At 43.0% G+C, this 20,540-nt stretch overlaps 1 protein-coding gene across 4 annotated transcripts in view; it reads left to right on the forward strand.

Annotated features, from left to right (window-relative positions):
• LOC110494487 (receptor-type tyrosine-protein phosphatase gamma) overlaps positions 1-20,540 on the forward strand; it is a 316,560-nt gene that overhangs the window by 71,273 nt on the left and 224,747 nt on the right. For all 4 annotated transcript variants that reach the window (XR_016488024.1, XM_036950543.2, XM_036950544.2 and 1 more), the window contains exon 2: positions 14,716-14,820. Coding sequence is in view for 3 of the 4 variants with exons in the window: in XM_036950543.2 (XP_036806438.1) it covers positions 14,716-14,820 (105 nt within the window). In the remaining variant the exon portion in view is untranslated. The remainder of the gene's footprint in view (positions 1-14,715; positions 14,821-20,540) is intronic.

The following is a 20,540-nucleotide window of genomic DNA, read 5'->3' on the forward strand; positions in this document are numbered from 1 at the left end:
TTGGCAATGAAAGAGGTCAAACGTTTTCTGTAAGTCTTCATAAGGTTTTCACACACTGTTGCTGGTATTTTGGCCCATTCCTCCATGCACATCTCCTCTAGAGCAGTGCTGGGCAACACAGACTTTCAACTCCCTCCAAAGATTTTCTATGGGGTTGAGATCTGGAGACTGGTTAGGCCACTCCAGGACCTTGAAATGCTTCTTACGAAGCCACTCTTTCGTTGCCCGGGCGGTGTGTTTGGGATCATTGTCATGCTGAAAGACCCAGCCATGTTTCATCTTCAATGCCCTTGCTGATGGAAGGAGGTTTTCACTCAAAATCTCATGATACATGGCCCCATTCATTCTTTCCTTTACACGGATCAGTCGTCCTGGTCCCTTTGCAGAAAAACAGCCCCAAAGCATGATGTTTCCACCCCCATGCTTCACAGTAGGTATGGTGTTCTTTGGATGCAACTCAGCATTCTTTGTCCTCCAAACACAACGAGTTGATTTTTTACCAAAAAGTTATATTTTGGTTTCATCTGACCATACGACATTCTCCCAATCTTCTTCTGGATCATCCAAATGCTCTCTAGCAAACTTCAGACGGGCATGGACATGTACTGGCTTAAGCAAGGGGACACATCTGGCCCTGCAGGATTTGAGTCCCTGGTGCCGTAGTGTGTTACTGATGGTAGGCTTTGTTACTTTGGTCCCAGCTCTCTGCAGGTCACTCACTAGGTCCCCCCGTGTGGTTCTGGGATTTTTGCTCACCGTTCTTGAGATCATTTTGACCCCACGGGGTGAGATCTTGCATGGAGCCCCAGATCGAGGGAGATTATCAGTGGTCTTGTATGTCTTCCATTTCCTAATAATTGCTCCCACAGTTGATTTCTTCAAACCAAGCTGCTTACCTACTGCAGATGTTGTCTTCCCAGCCTGGTGCAGGTCTACAATTTTGATTCTGGTGTCCTTTGACAGCTCTTTGGTCTTGGCCATAGTGGAGTTTGGAGTGTGACTGTTTGAGGTTGTGGACAGGTGTCTTTTATACTGATAACAAGTTCAAACAGGTGCCATTAATACAGGTAACGAGTGGAGGACAGAGGAGCCTCTTAAAGAAGAAGTTACAGGTCTGTGAGAGCCAGAAATCTTGCTTGTTTGTAGGTGACCAAATCCTTATTTTCCACCATAATTTGCAAATAAATTCATTAAAAATCCTACAATGTGTATTTTCCACATTTTGTCTGTCATAGTTGAAGTGTACCTATGATGAAAATTACAGGCCTCTCTCATCTTTTTAAGTGGGAGAATTTGCACAATTGGTGGCTGACTAAATACTTTTTTGCCCCACTGTATATTGCACTGGGAATCCCCAAAGCCAACACTTCCTTTGGACGTCTTTCCTTCCTGTTCTCTGCTGCCAATGACTGGAACGAATTGCAAAAATCTCTGAAGCTGGAGTCTTATATCTCCCTCTCTAACTTTATGCATCAGCTGTCAAAGCAGCTTACTGTACCTGTACCTGACTGTACCTGAACACAGCCAATCTGTAAATAGCACACCGAACTACCTCATCCCCATATTATTACTTACCCTTTTGCTCTTTTGCACCCCAGTATCTCTACTTGCACATCATCATCTGCACATCTATCACTCCAGTATTAATGCTATATTGTAATTATATTGCCTATATTGCCTACATCCCTAGTCTTCTACATTTGCACACACTATACATAGATTTTTCTATTTTTATTTTCAATTGTGTTATTGACTGTACGTTTGTTTATGTGTAACTCTGTGTTGTTGTTTTTGTCGCACTGCGTTGCTTTATCTTGGCCAGGTCGCAGTTGTAAATGAGAACTTGTTCTCAACTGGCCTACCTGGTTCAATAAAAGAGAAATTAAAATAAATCAATAAAAAACATACATACTTGAGATTCTTCAAATAGCCACCCTTTGCCTTGATGACAGCTTTGCACACTCTTGGCATTCTCTCAACCAGCTTAATGAGGTAGTCACCTGGAATGCATTTCAATTAACAGTGTGCATTCTTAAAAGTTCATTTGTGGAATTTCTTTCCTTCTTAATGCCAATCAGTTGTGTTGTGACAAGGTAGGGGGGTATACAGAAGATAGCCCTATTTGGTAAAATACCAAGTCCATATTATGGCAAGAACAGCTCAAATAAGTAAAGAGAAATGACAGTCCATCAATACTTTAAGACATGAAGGTCAGTCAATATGGGACATTTCAAGAACTTTGAAAGTTGATTCAAGTGCAGTCGCAAAAACCATCAAGCACTATGATGTAACTGGCTCTCATGAGGACCGCCACAAGAATGGAAGACTCGGAGTTACCTCTGCTGCAGAGGATAAGTTCATTAAATATTGCAGCCCAAATACATGCTTCACAGAGTTTAAGTAACAGAAACATCTAACAGACACACACAGGAGACTGTGTGAATCAGGCCTTCATGGTCGATTTGCTGCAAAGAAACCACTACTAAAGGACACCAATAATAAGAAGAGACTTGCTTGGGCCAAGAAACACGAGCAATGGACATTAGACCGGTGGATATTTGTCCTTTGGTGGGGAGTCCAAATTGGAGATTTTTGGTTCCAACCGCTGTGCCTTTGTGAGACGCGGTGTGGGTGAACGGATAATTTCAGCATGTGTATTTCCCACCATAAAGTATGGAGGAGGAGGTGTTATGGTGTAGGAGTGCTTTGCTGGTGACACGGTCTATGATTTATTTATAATTCAAGGCATATTTAACCAGCATGGCTACCACAGCATTCTGGAGCGATACCCCAACCCATCTGGTTTACACTTAGTGAGATTATCATTTGTTTTTCAACAGGACAAAGACCAACACACCTCCAGACTGTGTAAGTGCAATTTGACCAAGAAGGAGAGGGATGGAGTGCTGCATCAGATGATCTGGCCTCCACAATCACCCAACCTCAACCAAATTGTGATGGTTTGGAATGAGTCGGACCGCAGAGTGAAGGAAAAGCAGCCAACAAGTGCTCATTATGGGGCAGCAGGTAGCCTAGTGGTGAGAGCATCATCAAGGCAAAGGGTGGCTATTTGAAGAATCTGATATAAAATAGATTTTGATTTGTTCAGCACTTCTTTGGTTGTTACATTTTTCCAATTGTGAGATTTCCTAGTTCATATATATATATATATATATATATATATATATATATATATATATATATATATATATAATATATATATATATATATAATATATATAATGTAAGGATATAATTTAGTAGAAAGCGATGGGTTAGACATCCATATATGGCCAGCTATGTAAACTTTAACATTAATTTATCCTGCAAACGATGTCGTTCAATTGGTAACATACATTTTTGTCTTCTTCTAAGGGGAAAGTAATCTAAAAGTAACAGAATTTAATCAGATTATGTTACTGAGTTTGGATAATCCAAAAGTTATGTTACGGATTAAATGTATCATCCTTGAGATGTTTCTACAATTTGTAGAAGTTGGAGTCCACCTGTGGTAAATTCAATTGATTGGACATGATTTGGAAAGGCATACACCTGTTTATATAAGGTCTCATAGATGACAGTGCATTTCAGAGCAAAACCCAAGCCGTGAGGTTGAAGGAATTGTCCATAGAGCTTCAAGACAGGATTGTGTTGAGGCAAGATCTGGGGAAGGGTACCAACAAATGGTTATTACTCTTAAATGGAAGAACTTTGGAACTACCAAGACTCTTCCTAGGTCTGGCCACCTAGCCAAACTGAGCAATCGGGGGAGAAGGGCCTTTGTCAGGGAAGTCACTCTGACAGAGCTCCAGAGAACATTCCAGAAGCACAACCATCTCTGCAGCACTCCACCAATCAGGCCTTTATGGTAAAGTGGCCAGACGGAAGCCACTCCTCAGTAAAAGGCACATTACAGCCCGCATGGAGTTGGGCAAAAGGCACCTAAAGGACTCTCAGACTATGAGAAACAAGATTTTCTGGTCTGATGAAACCAAGATTAAATTATTTAACCTGAATGACAAGCATAACTCTTTGACCTGAATGCCAAGCATCACGTCTGGAGGAAACCTTACACCATCCTTATGGTGAAGCATGGTGGTGGCAGCATCATGCTGTGGGGATGTTTTTCAGCGGCAGGGACTGTGAGACTAGTCAGGATTGAGGGAACAACGCAGGAGTGGCTTCGGAACAAGTCTCTGAATGTCCTTGAGTAGCCCAGCCAGAGCCCGAACGATCATCTCTGGAGAGACCTGAAAATAGTTGTGCAGCTCCCCATCCAACCTGACAGAGCTTGAGAGGATCAGCAGAGAAGAATGGGAGTATCTCCCCAAATACAGGTGTGCCTAGCTTATAGCATCATACCCAAGAAGACTCGAGGTAGTAATCTCTGCCAAAGGTACTTCAATAAAGTACTGAATAAATGGTCTGAATACTTATGTAAATGTAATTTTATGTGCAAAAATGTCTAAAACCTGTTTTTGTTCTGTCATTATTGGGTATTGTGTGTAGATTGATTTCGGGGAGAAAAACTATTTAAACATTTTAGAATAAGGCTGTAACATAACAAAATGTGAAAAAGTCAAGGGGTCTCAATACTTTCCAGAATGCAATGTACACTGAATAATCTAAAATGATGAATCCCATATTGGTCTTTCACTTTCAGGCCAACCCAAGCTGTACTGTGCAGTAGGCTAATAGTAGGCCTACTATTGAAACAGAGAAACTGAGTCAGAAATTCACAATTTTTACAGACCTTTTTTGGACAGGTCTGTAAAAAATCTAAGAAATTGAAGAATTTGATTTTTGAGAGTACAGTGCCTTGCGAAAGTATTCGGCCCCCTTGAACTTTGCAACCTTTTGCCACATTTCAGGCTTCAAACATAAAGATATAAAACTGTATTTTTTTGTGAAGAATCAACAACAAGTGGGACACAATCATGAAGTGGAACGACATTTATTGGATATTTCAAACTTTTTTAACAAATCAAAAACTGAAAAATTGGGCGTGCAAAATTATTCAGCCCCTTTACTTTCAGTGCAGCAAACTCTCTCCAGAAGTTCAGTGAGGATCTCTGAATGATCCAATGTTGACCTAAATGACTAATGATGATAAATACAATCCACCTGTGTGTAATCAAGTCTCTGTATAAATGCACCTGCACTGTGATAGTCTCAGAGGTCCGTTAAAAGCGCAGAGAGCATCCTGAAGAACAAGGAACACACCAGGCAGGTCCGAGATACTGTTGTGAAGAGGTTTAAAGCTGGATTTGGATACAAAAAGATTTCCCAAGCTTTAAACATCCCAAGGAGCACTGTGCAAGCAATAATATTGAAATGGAAGGAGTATCAGACCACTGCAAATCTACCAAGACCTGGCCGTCCCTCTAAACTTTCAGCTCATACAAGGAGAAGATTGATCAGAGATGCAGCCAAGAGGCCCATGATCACTCTGGATGAACTGCAGAGATCTACAGCTGAGGTGGGAGACTCTGTCCATAGGACAACAATCATTTGTATATTGCACAAATCTGGCCTTTATAGAAGAGTGGCAAGAAGAAAGCCATTTCTTAAAGATATCCATAAAAAAAGTATTGTTTAAAGTTTGCCACAAGCCACCTGGGAGACACACCAAACATGTGGAAGAAGGTGCTCTGGTCAGATGAAACCAAAATTGAACTTTTTGGCAACAATGCAAAACGTTATGTTTGGCGTAAAAGCAACACAGCTGAACACACCATCCCCACTGTCAAACATGGTGGTGGCAGCATCATGGTTTGAGCCTGCTTTTCTTCAGCAGGGACAGGGAAGATGGTTAAAATTGATGGGAAGATGGATGGAGCCAAATACAGGACCATTCTGGAAGAAAACCTGATGGAGTCTGCAAAAGACCTGAGACTGGGATGGAGATTTGTCTTCCAAAAAGACAATGATCCAAAACATAAAGCAAAATCTACAATGGAATGGTTAAAAAATAAACATATCCAGGTGTTAGAATGGCCAAGTCAAAGTCCAGACCTGAATCCAATCGAGAATCTGTGGAAAGAACTGAAAACTGCTGTTCACAAATGCTCTCCATCCAACCTCACTGAGCTCGAGCTGTTTTGCAAGGAGGAATGGGAAAAAATGTCAGTCTCTCGATGTGCAAAACTGATAGAGACATACCCCAAGCGACTTACAGCTGTAATCGCAGCTAAAGGTGGCGCTACAAAGTATTAACTTAAGGGGGCTGAATAATTTTGCACGCCCAATTTTTCAGTTTTTGATTTGTTAAAAAAGTTTGAAATATCCAATAAATGTCGTTCCACTTCATGATTGTGTCCCACTTGTTGTTGATTCTTCACAAAAAAATACAGTTTTATATCTTTATGTTTGAAGCCTGAAATGTGGCAAAAGGTCGCAAAGTTCAAGGGGGCCGAATACTTTCGCAAGGCACTGTAGGTACCCTTTAATTCAAGTGTGCAGGCACCTAGCACTCCAGGAGGGGGGGTGGGGGAGGGGATCTGTTTCGTTGAGCCCTAGGAGGGGGAATCACTGATCCACATCCCATACCGCAGGATTACTCTCTGCAACTTCTGCTCCTGCCAGAACTCTGTTTATCGGCTCTCCAATGCAATTTAATACACACCCCAAAGAACCCTTTCTCTGGTGCTTGGCTTGCAGCTTTACCATTCAGGTGTCTTAATCTTGTCAAGAGGAATGCATGAATCTCTCAGATCTCAATTTCAATGCTCACCACGGCTGCAACGGTGGCCATATTTGTCAGGAAAAACTGAGAACCAGAACCCAGGGAGAATAATCTCTGAGAGAGAGAGGAGACGGAGACTAATACAAACACACAAAGAAGGATATTAATAATAATGATACTTCACCTTAACCTTGCAGGTTGGCATTGGGTGGGATAAGTAAACGGGTCACAGGTGCCCATATGGATCCAAAGGGAGTTGGAAACGACTGCCCAAAAAACAGATGGATTCACATCCTGGAACACCTCAACATGCAATGCACTCTGGGAGAGGTCGTAGGTCAGGAAATGGGGGAATGTGGGATTATCGCTGTGCGTCATAGAAAGAACAGATTAACTATGCTCTTACGATGGTGTATGGGTTGAACATAAAGACCCTGAGGCCGTTTCAGTATTGGAGCTACATTGAGCTGATCTTGACCCCTAAATTTAAGTCTCTGGCTTGCAGGAGCGGTGAAGGTCTAGGCTATTGATTCTGAATTATTCATCAGATGGCATTTGCAAAATGCCTATAATCTCAGAGTCAGACGATGACTCAAGTATGCATTTCATTTGTATACTGTATACTGTTACTCTCTCCATTAGACTTTACAGTAACGTGACTTTGACTTCTGTATGAAAATACCAGTGTACTAAAACATGAGAGTGATTGGCTGTTATACATTACCCTTTCTATTTAATGCTCTGTGTCATTCAATCTGAAGAGGATCTGCCCTTGTTACAGTGGAGCATATGAGCTGGCGTCATCCACTGGTTCCGTATTCATCCCGACACTCAATACAATGAGTCCTAATAGCTGAAAGGAAGCTATGGCAAAGGGGTTGTTATATGTCTACAGTTGAAGGGGTGGGGGTTGTTATATGTCTACAGTTGAAGGGGTGGGGGTTGTTATATGTCTACAGATGAATTGGTGGGGGTTGTTATATGTCTACAGTTGAAGGGATGGGGGTTGTTTTATGTCTACAGTTGAAGGGGTGGGGGTTGTTATATGTCTACAGATGAAGGGGTGTGGGTTGTTATATGTCTACAGATGAAGGGGTGGGGGTTGTTATATGTCTACAGATGAAGGGGTGGGGGTTGTTATATGTCTACAGTTGAAGGGATGGGGGTTGTTATATGTCTACAGTTGAAGGGGTGGGGGTTGTTATATGTCTACAGATGAAGGGGTGGGGGTTGTTATATGTCTACAGTTGAAGGGGTGGGGGTTGTTATATGTCTACAGTTGAAGGGATGGGGGTTGTTATATGTCTACAGTTGAAGGGGTGGGGGTTGTTATATGTCTACAGTTGAAGGGGTGGGGGTTGTTATATGTCTACAGATGAAGGGGTGGGGGTTGTTATATGTCTACAGTTGAAGGGGTGGGGGTTGTTATATGTCTACAGATGAAGGGGTGGGGGTTGTTATATGTCTACAGTTGAAGGGGTGGGGGTTGTTATATGTCTACAGTTGAAGGGGTGGGGGTTGTTATATGTCTACAGATGAAGGGGTGGGGGTTGTTATATGTCTACAGATGAAGGGGTGGGGGTTGTTATATGTCTACAGTTGAAGGGGTGGGGGTTGTTATATGTCTACAGTTGAAGGGGTGGGGGTTGTTATATGTCTACAGATGAAGGGGTGGGGGTTGTTATATGTCTACAGATGAAGGGGTGGGGGTTGTTATATGTCTACAGATGAATTGGTGGGGGTTGTTATATGTCTACAGTTGAAGGGATGGGGGTTGTTTTATGTCTACAGTTGAAGTGGTGGGGGTTGTTTTATGTCTACAGATGAAGGGGTGGGGGTTGTTATATGTCTACAGATGAAGGGGTGGGGGTTGTTATATGTCTACAGATGAAGGAGTGGGGGTTGTTTTTGTCTACAGATGAAGGGGTGGGGGTTGTTATATGTCTACAGTTGAAGGGGTGGGGGTTGTTATATGTCTACAGATGAAGGGGTGGGGGTTGTTATATGTCTACAGATGAATTGGTGGGGGTTGTTATATGTCTACAGTTGAAGGGATGGGGGTTGTTATATGTCTACAGATGAAGGGGTGGGGGTTGTTTTATGTCTACAGGTGAAGTGGTGGGGGTTGTTGTGTCTGACATACAGTACTAGCTTTAACTTGACTGTCCTCAATGTCATGAAGACAACCCATTAAACCACAGGTGGCCAACTCCTGCCCACTTTTTATTTGTGTATTCATCCTTTTTTTTTACCCAGATGGCCCCTTTGAGCTTAACAACCTCATTTCCAAGATTGCAGCAGCGTGTGGCCATACAGTAAATGCTACAGGGTCATACATTAAAAAGGACAATGCTGTAGCAGCACACTTGAGATATGAAAAAGAGCCCAGACAGCATTGATCGCTGTTCATGCTTTGGCGTTTGCATCCCTCTTACAGCGTAGTGTAAGCCTAAAGGACATAGATCCATCCATGATTATCGAATCGTCACATGGGAATTACATGAGTTATTAGCAGAACAACCCATTTCACCCTGTACTGCAATGCAGAGACAGAGAGAAAGACAGAGTGAGAGAATGAGAGAGAGAGAGGTGCAGTAGCAGATGTCTATTGTCTGTACTTGGATTTTGCTAAGTGACATGTGTTATGGATTGTTTCATATGCACTGACCTTCAAGCCTCCGTTTAGAAGAAAAAACAGAAGAAAAAAAACGACTGCATCTCATTTATCTTTATTTCCTGCCTCCATGAATGCCAGAGATGAATGCAGGTAGAAAAATAAAATGTAAGCGAAGACAACTCCCACAAATCACCTCTCCCTCATCCACCAATCAGCCGGAACATAACTAAAGATAACTCACAGTCCTTTGCTCTGCATTCTTATGAGATAACTGCTCCCTCACAGGGAAGCACTGTACTGTAGATTTGGTCATTGCTATCGGGCAATGCTATAAAGGACTTCTCTAACCTTTATCAAGTAGGCCCTCATTGTAAAAACAAATTTGTTCTTAACTGACTTGCCTAGTTAAATATTTTTATTTTTATTTTTTATAAATAAAATAAGAATAATTGTGTCTCTGGAACTCTTAAAGGGTATGAACACAACGGCCTCAGTGGCTCAGCGGTCTAAGACACTGCATCACTACTGACCCCGGTTCGATCCCAGGCTGTGTTGCAGCCAGCCGCGACCGGGAGACCCATGAAGCAGCGCACAATTGGCCCTGCGGGATGTCCTCTAGCGACTTTTTGTGGCGGGCCGGGCGCATGCACACTGACTTCGGTCACCAGTTGTACAGTGTTTCCTCCGACGCAGTGTTGCAGCTGGCTTCCGGGTTAAGCGAGCAGTGTGTCAAGAAGCAGTGCGGCTTGGCAGGATCCTGTTTCGGAGGACGCATGGCTCTCAACCTTCGCCGTACGGGAGTTGCAGCGATGGGACAAGACTGGTACTACCAATTGGATATCATGAAATTGGGGTAAAAATATTTTTTTTATATTTACAAAAATAAAGGGTATGAACAAAGAACAAAGACAATATCTATAAGGGACTTGGTTCCATGGTGTGCTTTAAATGGGTATCTGAAGGCGGTGTCTACTGAAACATGAATGGGCCATGTCTTTCACAGTGACATCATGTGCCTTGTTGTGTGATAGGAGTATAAAGGAACCCATGGCAGCCCCTGTGTTTGTGATTGCGGTGGACAAAAGGCGAAGTTAACTGTATCTGGACTGTACGTCTTCACAGTGGAGCTGTCAGCATTAGCTTTGTGTTTGGCTCAGCGACCTTGTCCTTTGCAGACCGCCTATTAATTAACATCAGTGTGCATGGAGTGACCAGCCGTGGTGCATACTGTCTCCTGTCTATAGCAGATCAATACAGGGAGAAAACACAAAGGGAGACTGGCGCTTGGAACAAGCGCGTGTCTTCAAGTGCATTTTCCACTACACTAAAGACCCATTTGAGTAATGTGCTTCCGACACGCTCTCGTGTTGCCTCCCAGTGTTTCTGCTTTATGGACGATGCACCAGCATTTTGGCTTTACAGCGCTCTCTCGCCATCTCTCTCTCTCTCCCTCTGTGTGCTTCTCTCACTGCCTTTGGCTGAGACTGTAGTGAACTCACCCCATGCTGGGTTGTCTTTTCTCTGGGGACTGATTCCCTCTCATCTCTGCTGCTCTCCCTACCCAGTCTCAACACTGTGCCCTAGGCCCAACCACAGCGTCTAACCTATAGCCCAATGCCAAGACCAACATCCCAGCCCCCATTCCTCACACCCCCCATTCACAGCCCCAGCCCCCTCTTAATCCCTTCCCAAGCCCCTATGCCTGTCCCTCTGGCAGAGGATCTGGTCACCCACCAGAGAGTATGTGGAGGACTATTACAGCCCTGCAAGGTTTATTTAACGTGACAGCTGTTACTCTCTGACCACCACCATGCAAGTGTTTTGGACTGCCAGTATGTGTGTGTGTGTGGTTGTTTGTGTTTGTAGTTCTGTTAGTAGGCGTTAGTGTGTGTGTGTGTGTGTGTGTGTGTTTGCCTGTCGCGGATGTCCTTCAGCAGTAAGGACGTATTGGAGAGAGATGAAAAGAATGCTAATTAAGTGTATTACAGTAGTGAGGACTACCCTGGCTGACACGCACGCACACACACGCACGCACGCACGCACGCACACACACACACACACACACACACACACACACACACACACACACACACACACACACACACACACACGGTGCTCGGTGTGTGTGTGTACGTGCACCCACCTGTGTGTTTCTGGACACCCCATTCTGCCTCCTCGAACCACTGAAGTTGTATAAAAAAATCCAAGTTTAAGTACATTCTGTGTTTGAATGAAGTGATAGCAAACATGCAGCAATAGCTTCAATGGCTGGTCTGCTGGGATGGGTGGATGGCAGGAACCAATGCTTTCCATCTCTTTTCTCAAGAGGAACTTTTGTGTGATTCACTCGGTGTGGAAACAAAAGACAGGGTCAGTCAAAGTTTCAGTTTCTTTCTGCTTTATGGAGTTCTGGCAGTACGTACAGTTGGAGCAAGGAAGCACATTTGTTGTTGTTGGCATTCACGTATATTGTATTTGCCATGCAGATTTTGCAAGGTGTGTGTTTTTGTTGGTGTGTGTGTGTGTGCGTGCATTCTGACCTTGCTGAACACCCCTTTCAAATAGAGCTCTATGTGAGTTCTCTATCCTAGTGAATCTGGGAGTTGACATTGCAGGTGCTGCAGGTCTTGCCAAAAAGAGCTAATCACAACTTCATTACCCTTGTGAAGCCACCAATGGCACCTTCATTCTCTGTTTCCAGGACACTGCGTAACTGCCTACTTCATTTGGCTTTCTGTTAAAGTCGAGACCTTAGCCTCAGGGAAGTTTTATAGATATAGATACAGGGCTTGGAAGAGTAGCTGCTGCTTCTTCAGCAGCTAATGGGGATCTGAATGAGAAAATCATAGTTCTAGACTCGGATCCTTATTCGATTACATCTCCCCATATCATTGTTTCTGCAGAGATGGCCTGACAAAAATGTCAGCCCCCAATCTCTCTCTCATAAGAGCACATTCCTCAAATAGGACATTATAAATCAATTAGGTAAAAATTTGTTTAGACCAGCGCAGCAGAATGGAACCTCTCGCAGAAAGATTAGATCATAGGAGACATCCCTAGCATTGCCTGCACTGTTAAACAAGGACTGTCTAAATTTCCCTCATAACACTATGTGCTCTATGCAATGAGTTTGAATAAGATGCTGTTTTTTAGGACAGGGTTTTCTGCGCCATTAGTATGACACATGACTGCTAGTGTCTTTGTGTGGTGGTTTGTATTTGTGCGTCTGTGTGTGTGTGTGCATTCGTGTGTGGTGTGTGTATCTTTGCTGCTTTGCTGGCTGTGTTGACGTTGATAGTCTTTGACAGGGTCTGGGAGAGCAGGGAAGTGGTGACTGTTGTGGTAGAAGACAGAGAGCAGTGGATAGGAGAAGAGAATGATAATCCTATTCCAATGTGCTCTGCCTACAACAAAATCTCTTGCATAGTTAATTTTGCATACAAAGTCTTGCATAGTTCAGTATGTTGCACTGAAAGTGGCTAATATTGCATTGATTCGATCACAATTCCCACAGCAAAGGGAAACGTTGATGGTGTTAACTAACGGGGAAAACTCCAGAAAGTTGAGTGAAGTTCAATCTCGTGCTTCTCTTCGCAGGCTGATATTTCTTCTGCACGGCAGTCCTGGGGGAGTTGCGTGCCCACGCACGTGTGCAGCTTAGAGGGAACATTGCTTGTGACTTTTTTAAACTGGCACTACCAGTCGAAGCCTGTTCCCTCCTCTCTCCCCCCTCCTTCCTCCTCCTCTGAAAACGCATAGAAGGCCTTTGTTCTTTTCTCCCTTCTTTCTCGCCTCCTGCTCTCCTCTCCTCCTGTTGAACAGTTGCCAGGCAGCAGGCTGCCCATCACAGTGACCAGAGACTGTCTCTAAGAGAGTGGTCTGGGCTGAAAAAAGGGTCCCACCCCACTATGACCCGACACTGTATTACTCTGTCCTCTTCTCTTTCTCTATCTACTTCTCTCCTCTCATTCTACCCAAACTCTGCCATCTATCCCTCTGTAGCGTTTTCCCCTCATCAGCACCTCTTCTCCTCCCATCCCTAGTTCCCTCTCCCCTCCCCACCCCATATTATCATTGGCACTGACATTTATATTCTTATGTTACAGTGCTGGGGATAGCTTTGGCACTGTGGACTGATTGACTGCTTTAATGGACACCTGTGTAGATAGTGGCTAGCTGTTAAATGACTGGCCACGGCTGAAGTGCTACAGCCATGAGAGGACAGGGTTAACTCCTGTGGCCTCACAGGCATGTGGGGAAGAATGAGATGAGCTTGTGTGTGTGTGTGTGTGTGTGTGTGTGTGTGTGTGTGTGTGTGTGTGTGTGTGTGTGTGTGGTGTGTGTGTGTGTGTGTGTGTGTGTGTGTGTGTGTGTGTGTGTGTGTGCATGTGTGCATGTGTGCATGTGTGTGTGTGTGTGTTAGAGTAAGAGAGTCAAGGGTAAGAGACAATGGGAGAGGGAATGAATGACAGAAAGAAAGGCAAGAAGAAGGATAGTGAGAGGATGGGTTTGGCGTGGATTGAGAGGTTAGGGTGGGGCTGCATAATAACATTTTCTGTTGGGAGAGTATTGGGAATCAATAATGTAATTCATAGAAAAGCCATGGACTGGCCTCTCATTGACATTCACAGGCATGCTCAAGCTTACATCCCCAAGAATTAAAGAAGAGAGAAAAATCGGTCTGTCATTGAAACAAAGAGTCACCCATTGTTTATATCAAGCCCTTAAGTAACCACAATGCCCAGTGAGCAGCCTTTAAAATACCATTAGGCTTTGATTGACATCTCCGGTGGCCCAGCGTCCTTGGTGATGCAGTGAGTAAGGAGGTAACCACACGGTCAGCCAGCGCTCAGCACGTGTCCTCTTACCTGTGACGCTCTCTCTCTCTCTCTCTCTCTCTCTCTCTCTCTCTCTCTCTCTCGCTCTCTCGCTCTCTCGCTCTGTTCTCATAACCGCATGTGGCCATTTTAGGTCAGATAAAATGTAAAATGCCAGTTATTCCCAGGTATTGCCAAAGCCCATTTGTGGCACAGCAAGTGAGGGGCAGGAGTGTGGGTGACTCTTACCCAAAAACTCAGCAGCCCGCAGCTCACATCCCAGAGGCCCCACAGTCACAATGAGCCTGGCATAATCGGATCTGACAAAGTGTGGCTCTTACCAATGAGCCACACTATGTATCTATGTATCTGTATTCATGCCTAAGTTTTAAGGAATTTGTTGTGGCTTTTGTGGTAGGATGTTTTGGTAAGTCATTGTAAGCACTGGCTGTGTAATTTGGCTGTGTCCAAGTCACAGTCAGTCTCTGTTTCTTAATGAGAATGCTGTTAGCAAGAGCAGTGCTTTTTTGTTTTACCGCAGTGAGTGAGTGCAGTGCCATTTTGGTGACATCCTTCTCCTTTCTCTCCCCCACACAGCGCTGACAGGAGGGCAGCCCGGCTCCACGCAAGGGAGCCAAGATGGCCGAGCGCCCGGGAGCAGACTCAGAAGAGCGGCCGAGGAGTCCTACTGGGCCTATTCAGGTGTGTGTGTTAATGCAGAATGGTTCTTACTCTCTCTCTCTCTCTCTCTGTCTGTCTCTCTCTCTCTCCCCCTTCTCCTTCTCTCCTCTCTCCCTCTTCCTCCGCCTATGCTCCCTGTTCTTTAGAGCCCTGGCCTCAGGGATTCTCTGGGCTTTTTATTTTATGAATGTTTCTGTGGAGAAAAAGTGACTTCTTTTGTCCCTCTGAGCGATATTTGCAGAGGAGGAGCATTAATATTTTACTGTGCAACCAAGCCTCGGGCAACAAATGATCTTTATTTTTTTAATATATTTCTGTTCCCATGTCTACTCTAATTGTAGCCCGACGCTGCATTAAAGCCAGGGGCTCGTGGCAAAGTAGAGCTGGTGACAGATTCACTTAGCGAGCTGGGTATTGATGCTTAGATCTATTAATGGTGTTTTGTGTCATGGCACGCATAATATTAAAGGCTTATATAAGACTCTGATGTAACTGTGGGTGTAATTTCAGCAAGAAGAAAACAATACAGATTGTGTAGGACAGTCACAGAGATCCCTCCATTTTGTAAAATGGCATATTTTTTTCTGAACAAACGGATAGGCTGGTGCTATAGCAGGTACTGTAGTGTTTGAGTGAGTGAGTGAGTGAGTGAGTGAGTGAGTGAGTGAGTGAGTGAGTGAGTGAGTGAGAGAGAGAGCTGAGGATAGTAGGTTATGCTTGGTTTGAGAATGCTGATGGCTCCTAACCCTTTCATGTGAATCAGCGATGGCACTCTGGTAGCCCACCCTGATATTTAATAATCACATCAGTCCCTTTGGGGCCCGGTTACCCACTGCTATTTCTCCTCTCAAACAGCTGAGAGCCTCCTTATACCTCGCTATTCTAGCAGCAACTACAGACCTGTCACTAATACAGAACTGCATATCTCTCTCTCTATCCTCTCTCTCTCTCTCTCTCGGGGCCTTAGGGACATGAAGCAGAGGAGAGGCAGTATGCAGGGCTGTCCCTAGATATTGCCTGAGTTTGTGCACAGCTCTAAGCTCTCATCTCTCTCTGCATGTTAATGCGTCATTCTCTCTGGCGGGCTGATGGGGCAGTCTGCTATGCCTCAGTGAGGTAGCCATTCTGGAATCTGTCATCTGAATATATACTGGTGGATCTGATTACGACAAGCTAATTCGGACAGAGCTTTATAACTGTTTTACTGTAAGCTCACCAGGTTGCGAAGTGATGATTTCACCAATATTGGATGCCTTATTACGCCAGTGAATATGTTATTATTTGGATGTCTGTTATTCTTTAGAAGTTGTATACATAAAATGATGACTTAAGAAACTGTCATTGAAATGTGTTCGGATCAACTGTAATTGTGTTGGTACTAGGACTTTCAAACAATTTAAAACATTTAATCGAGTTAATCTTAGGATTTACTTTTAGTAACCTCTGAAGGATCTACGGGATCTGTGTCCCTTGTTGCTAACATGCGCTAATGTGACTAGAATGACATTGTAAGTAACAGCACACTTTCCAGGACATAGACAGGCTTAAATTATTGTTAATCTAACTGCACTGTCCAATTTACAGTAGCTATTACAGTGAAAAAATACCATGCTATTGTTTGAAGAGAGTGCACAACAACAAAACTTGTATCACGGCAACTGGTTTGATACATTCACCTCTGAAGGTAAATAATGTACTTACATTCAGTAATCTTGCTCTTGTCATCCTGAGGGTCCCAGAGATAAAATGTAGCATAGTTTTGTTTGATAAAATCAATTTTTATATTCATATGTAGGAACTGGGTTCTACAGTTGGAACCTCTGACGATTGAACCCCTCACGATTAATCGCAAAATGTAGCTGTAATTTAAGATGTTTTATACAAAAAGCATTGACATCTTGATTTTGTCCAAAGTTAGTCAACAAAGTCAGGTAAATTGATAAAGCACAAATTCTTTAACCTCAATGTCAACTTGTTTTGACATGACATTGTTGTTTTTAGATGTTTTTAGATGTTTTTAGATGTATAGATGATGTATTTTGTATGTTCTCACTGTATTTGGAAGACTTTCAGACAATGCAATTAATCACAAACAAAAAAACGGTCCACTAAAAATACAAAAAGTGAACTCAAGTTTACTGATGAATAACTCTCACAGCCCTAGACTTGGTACCTTTATGGCCATTTTTGGCCATTCTTTGTATACATTCAGGGCCAGGCAAAAAAGACTGTACAATAAATCAGACAAATACTGAGCTATATTCCATGCTCATTTTTTTTTTGTTGAAATGATATTCTAAATGGCATTGGCACTTGGATTGGAACCGGTGCTATGGTCAGATGATATGAGAATAGAGCTCTTTGGCCACGCACACCAGTGGTGGGTTTAGCATTGAAAAACAGAAGCAGAACCAGAAAATAACCTCGTACCTATGGTCAAATATGGTGGTGGATCTTTGATATTTTTGGGCAATTTTGCTTCCACTGGTCCTGGGGCCCTTGTTAAGGTCAACGGCGTCATAAACTTTTCCAGTGCCAGGACATTTTAGCCAAAAACCTGGTTGCCTCTGCCAGGAGGTTGAAACTTGGCCACAAGTGGATCCTCCAGCAAGACAATAACCCACAACACTAATCAAAACCTACAAATAAATGGTTAAATGAGCGCAAAATCAACATTTTGCCATGGCCATCTCAGTCTCCTGACTTAAACTCTGTTGAAAACCTGTGGTTTGAATTGATGAGGGCAGTCCATAACAGCAGACAAAGGATATCAAGGACCTGGAAAGACTGAACATATGACCTGTCATTGCTCATATCAGAATTACTGCCTCAAAGTGAAGCGGCTGAGGCCTTAATTAAGATATGCAGTATAAACCAAACAAATGACCCCGGGTGAGTTATGTCCAGTCTACATAATTACAAGTGCTTTTCCATATATTTTAAGCTGCCTTTTTGTGAGCGTCTGACTGAAACACTGAGGCCAGATCAATAGGCCCTCCCTCATGCCTTCTCTTCAACACACCGCTACAAAGTTCACATTAAGGTGGATTTGATGAAAAGTTCCACTTTTCCACGTATTTTTTTTTTTAGCTCAATGGCACTATAAATCACCCTCCATCCCCTCACCCCCAACTTGCTGGATATTCATTTGAAATCCCTTGTAGCCTCAATACTTCTGGCTTCAATGGGAGACATACCCTAATTTATGAGATGGAGAATTCACCACCTTGTCCGTTTCATATCAATCCTCATAGCCCATTTCACATTCACTGGCAGGCTTGAGTTGAGAGCTCTCTGGGTTTTGTGTGCAGCCTTGAAGAAAATACATGAAGATGGACATTGATGATATATTGTACTGTAGTTTAACTTTAGAGGATTAAGGGCTGTGACTTAAATAACAACTCATAAAGATAGTCATTTCTGTGAGGATGTTAAACAAAATATATATATTTTCTTTAGTGTGCTGCTTAGTCAGTAGGCCTATGCTTAAATCCACTCTAAGTCCTTGGATTCTAAGAGTGTGCCTTTACTTCTTATGAGTGTTTGTACACGTATCGTTTTTCTGTGTGTATTTCTGAGGACGTGTAAATATGCTTCGGAGTGGATCCTCTATGCATATTCAGTAGTATGCTGTAGTAGGGGACAAAGAAAAACTGCATTGGATCAACCCTGAATCTGCAGTGCTCCACTTGCCCTAAAATGCACTTAAGGGTGTTTCCTATTGGATTAATATGCACGTTATTTACTGAATGGGGTCTTCAGACCAGGTCACTCGTGTAAGGTGTGATGGGTTATGTATTATCCAACACCTTTTAGTGATTTCATCAGCACTCAGGGGAATTACATGTAATTTGAGATCTAGCAGAGTTATGACAATGGTAGGGCATCTGGTTGCCATGCCAACCTTTACAGAACTGCCTGCCATAGAGGTTCTGAAATGACATTAGGACAATCACAGACTTGCCTGTCAACAACAGTCCTCAGCGTTTACAATGAAATGAAATGAAGATGTAGAAATAGTATTATTTAATCATTTCTGCCCACAAAAAAACAGGGAAATAAATCTTGTTAGCACAGGTGGTCATTGGTCACTGATATATCTCTTCCAGCTCTGTATAATTATTTCTTCAAATGGAAATTATGACAGTAAATCTCAGTAAGACAAAAATAATGGTGTTCCAAAAATGGTCCAGTTGCCAGGACCACAAATACAAATTCCATCTAGACACCTTTTCAATAGAGCACACAAAAAACTATACATACCTCGGCCTAAACATCAGCCCTTTATGGTTGTGAGGTCTGGGGTCCACTCACCAACCAAGAATGAACAAAATGGGACAAACACCACATTGAGACTCTGCATGCAGAATTCTGCAAAAATATCCTCTGTGTACAACGTAAAACACAAAATAATGCATGCAGAGCAGAATTAGGCCGATACCTGCTGATTACCAAAAAAGAGCTGTTAAATTCTACAACCTCCTACTGTAAATGGAAGCGATTCCCAAACCTTCCTTAACAAAGCCATCACCCACAGATAGATGAACCTGGAGAAGAGTCCCCTAAGCAAACTGGTCCTGGGGCTCTGTTCACAAACACAAGCAGAGCCCCAGGACAGCAACACAATTAGACCCAACCAAATCATGAGAAAACAAAAGAGAAGTACTTGACACACTGGAAAGAATTAACAAAAAACTGAGCAAACTAGAATGCTATTTGGCCCTAAACAGAGTACACAGTGGCAGAATACCTGACCCAACATTAAGGAAAGCTTTGACTATGTACTAACTCAGTGAGCATAGCCTTGCCAGGTCTGCCATAGGCAGGCTACTGTATGTGCACACTGCCCACAAAATGAGGTGGAAACTGAGCTGCACTTCCTAACCTCCTGCCAAATGTATGACCATATTAGAGACACATACTTCCCTCAGATTACACAGACCCACAAAGAATTTGAATATCAAATCCAATTTTGATAAACTCCCATATCTATTGGGTGAAATACCACAGTGTGAAATCACAGCAGCAATATTTGTGACCTATTGCCACAAGAAAAGGGCAACCAGTGAAGAACAAACACCATCGTAAATACAACCCATATTTATGTTGATTTATTTTCCCTTTTGTACTTGCACATCGTTAGAACACTGTATAGAGACATAATGTGACATTTGAAACATCTCTATTCTTTTGGAATGTTTACTGTTCATTTTTATTGTTTATTTGTTCATTATCTATTTCACTTGCTTTGGCAATGTAAACATATGTTTCCCATGCCAATAAAGCCCCTTAAATTTAAATGTAATTGAGAGAGCCAGAGAGATGTTGTGTCAAGGCAGCTGAATGTTTAGAGGGAGCAGAGGGCTGAGGGCAGCCTAACAGAATGAAAAACAAAGCCTCAAACCTGACTTGGCATGCTGATGAGAGCAGCTTCCTAGTGTGGTGTTCAAGTCCTCTTTTCTCTCACTCCCAGCTCTATTTTTCCCTGTCTGAGTTGGCACATCTCAATCTCTCTTTCAAGCTGTCTGTCTTTCACACTCTACTATGTCAGTCAATGTTTGCTTGTAAGGTACCCTTTAGCTGGCTTTAGTTGTCATACAGGAACCTCTGAATGGCGCCACTTGCTCTCAGGGTATGCTATTTTTATTGAATTTAAATTCACCTTTATTTAACCAGGTAGGCTAGTTGAGAACAAGTTCTCATTTACAACTGCGATCTGGCCAAGATAAAGCAAAGATGTT

The sequence above is a fragment of the Oncorhynchus mykiss genome, chromosome 17 (genome assembly GCF_057628025.1).
Source record: "Oncorhynchus mykiss isolate SJ-2025 chromosome 17, ASM5762802v1, whole genome shotgun sequence".
NCBI lineage: Eukaryota > Metazoa > Chordata > Actinopteri > Salmoniformes > Salmonidae > Oncorhynchus > Oncorhynchus mykiss.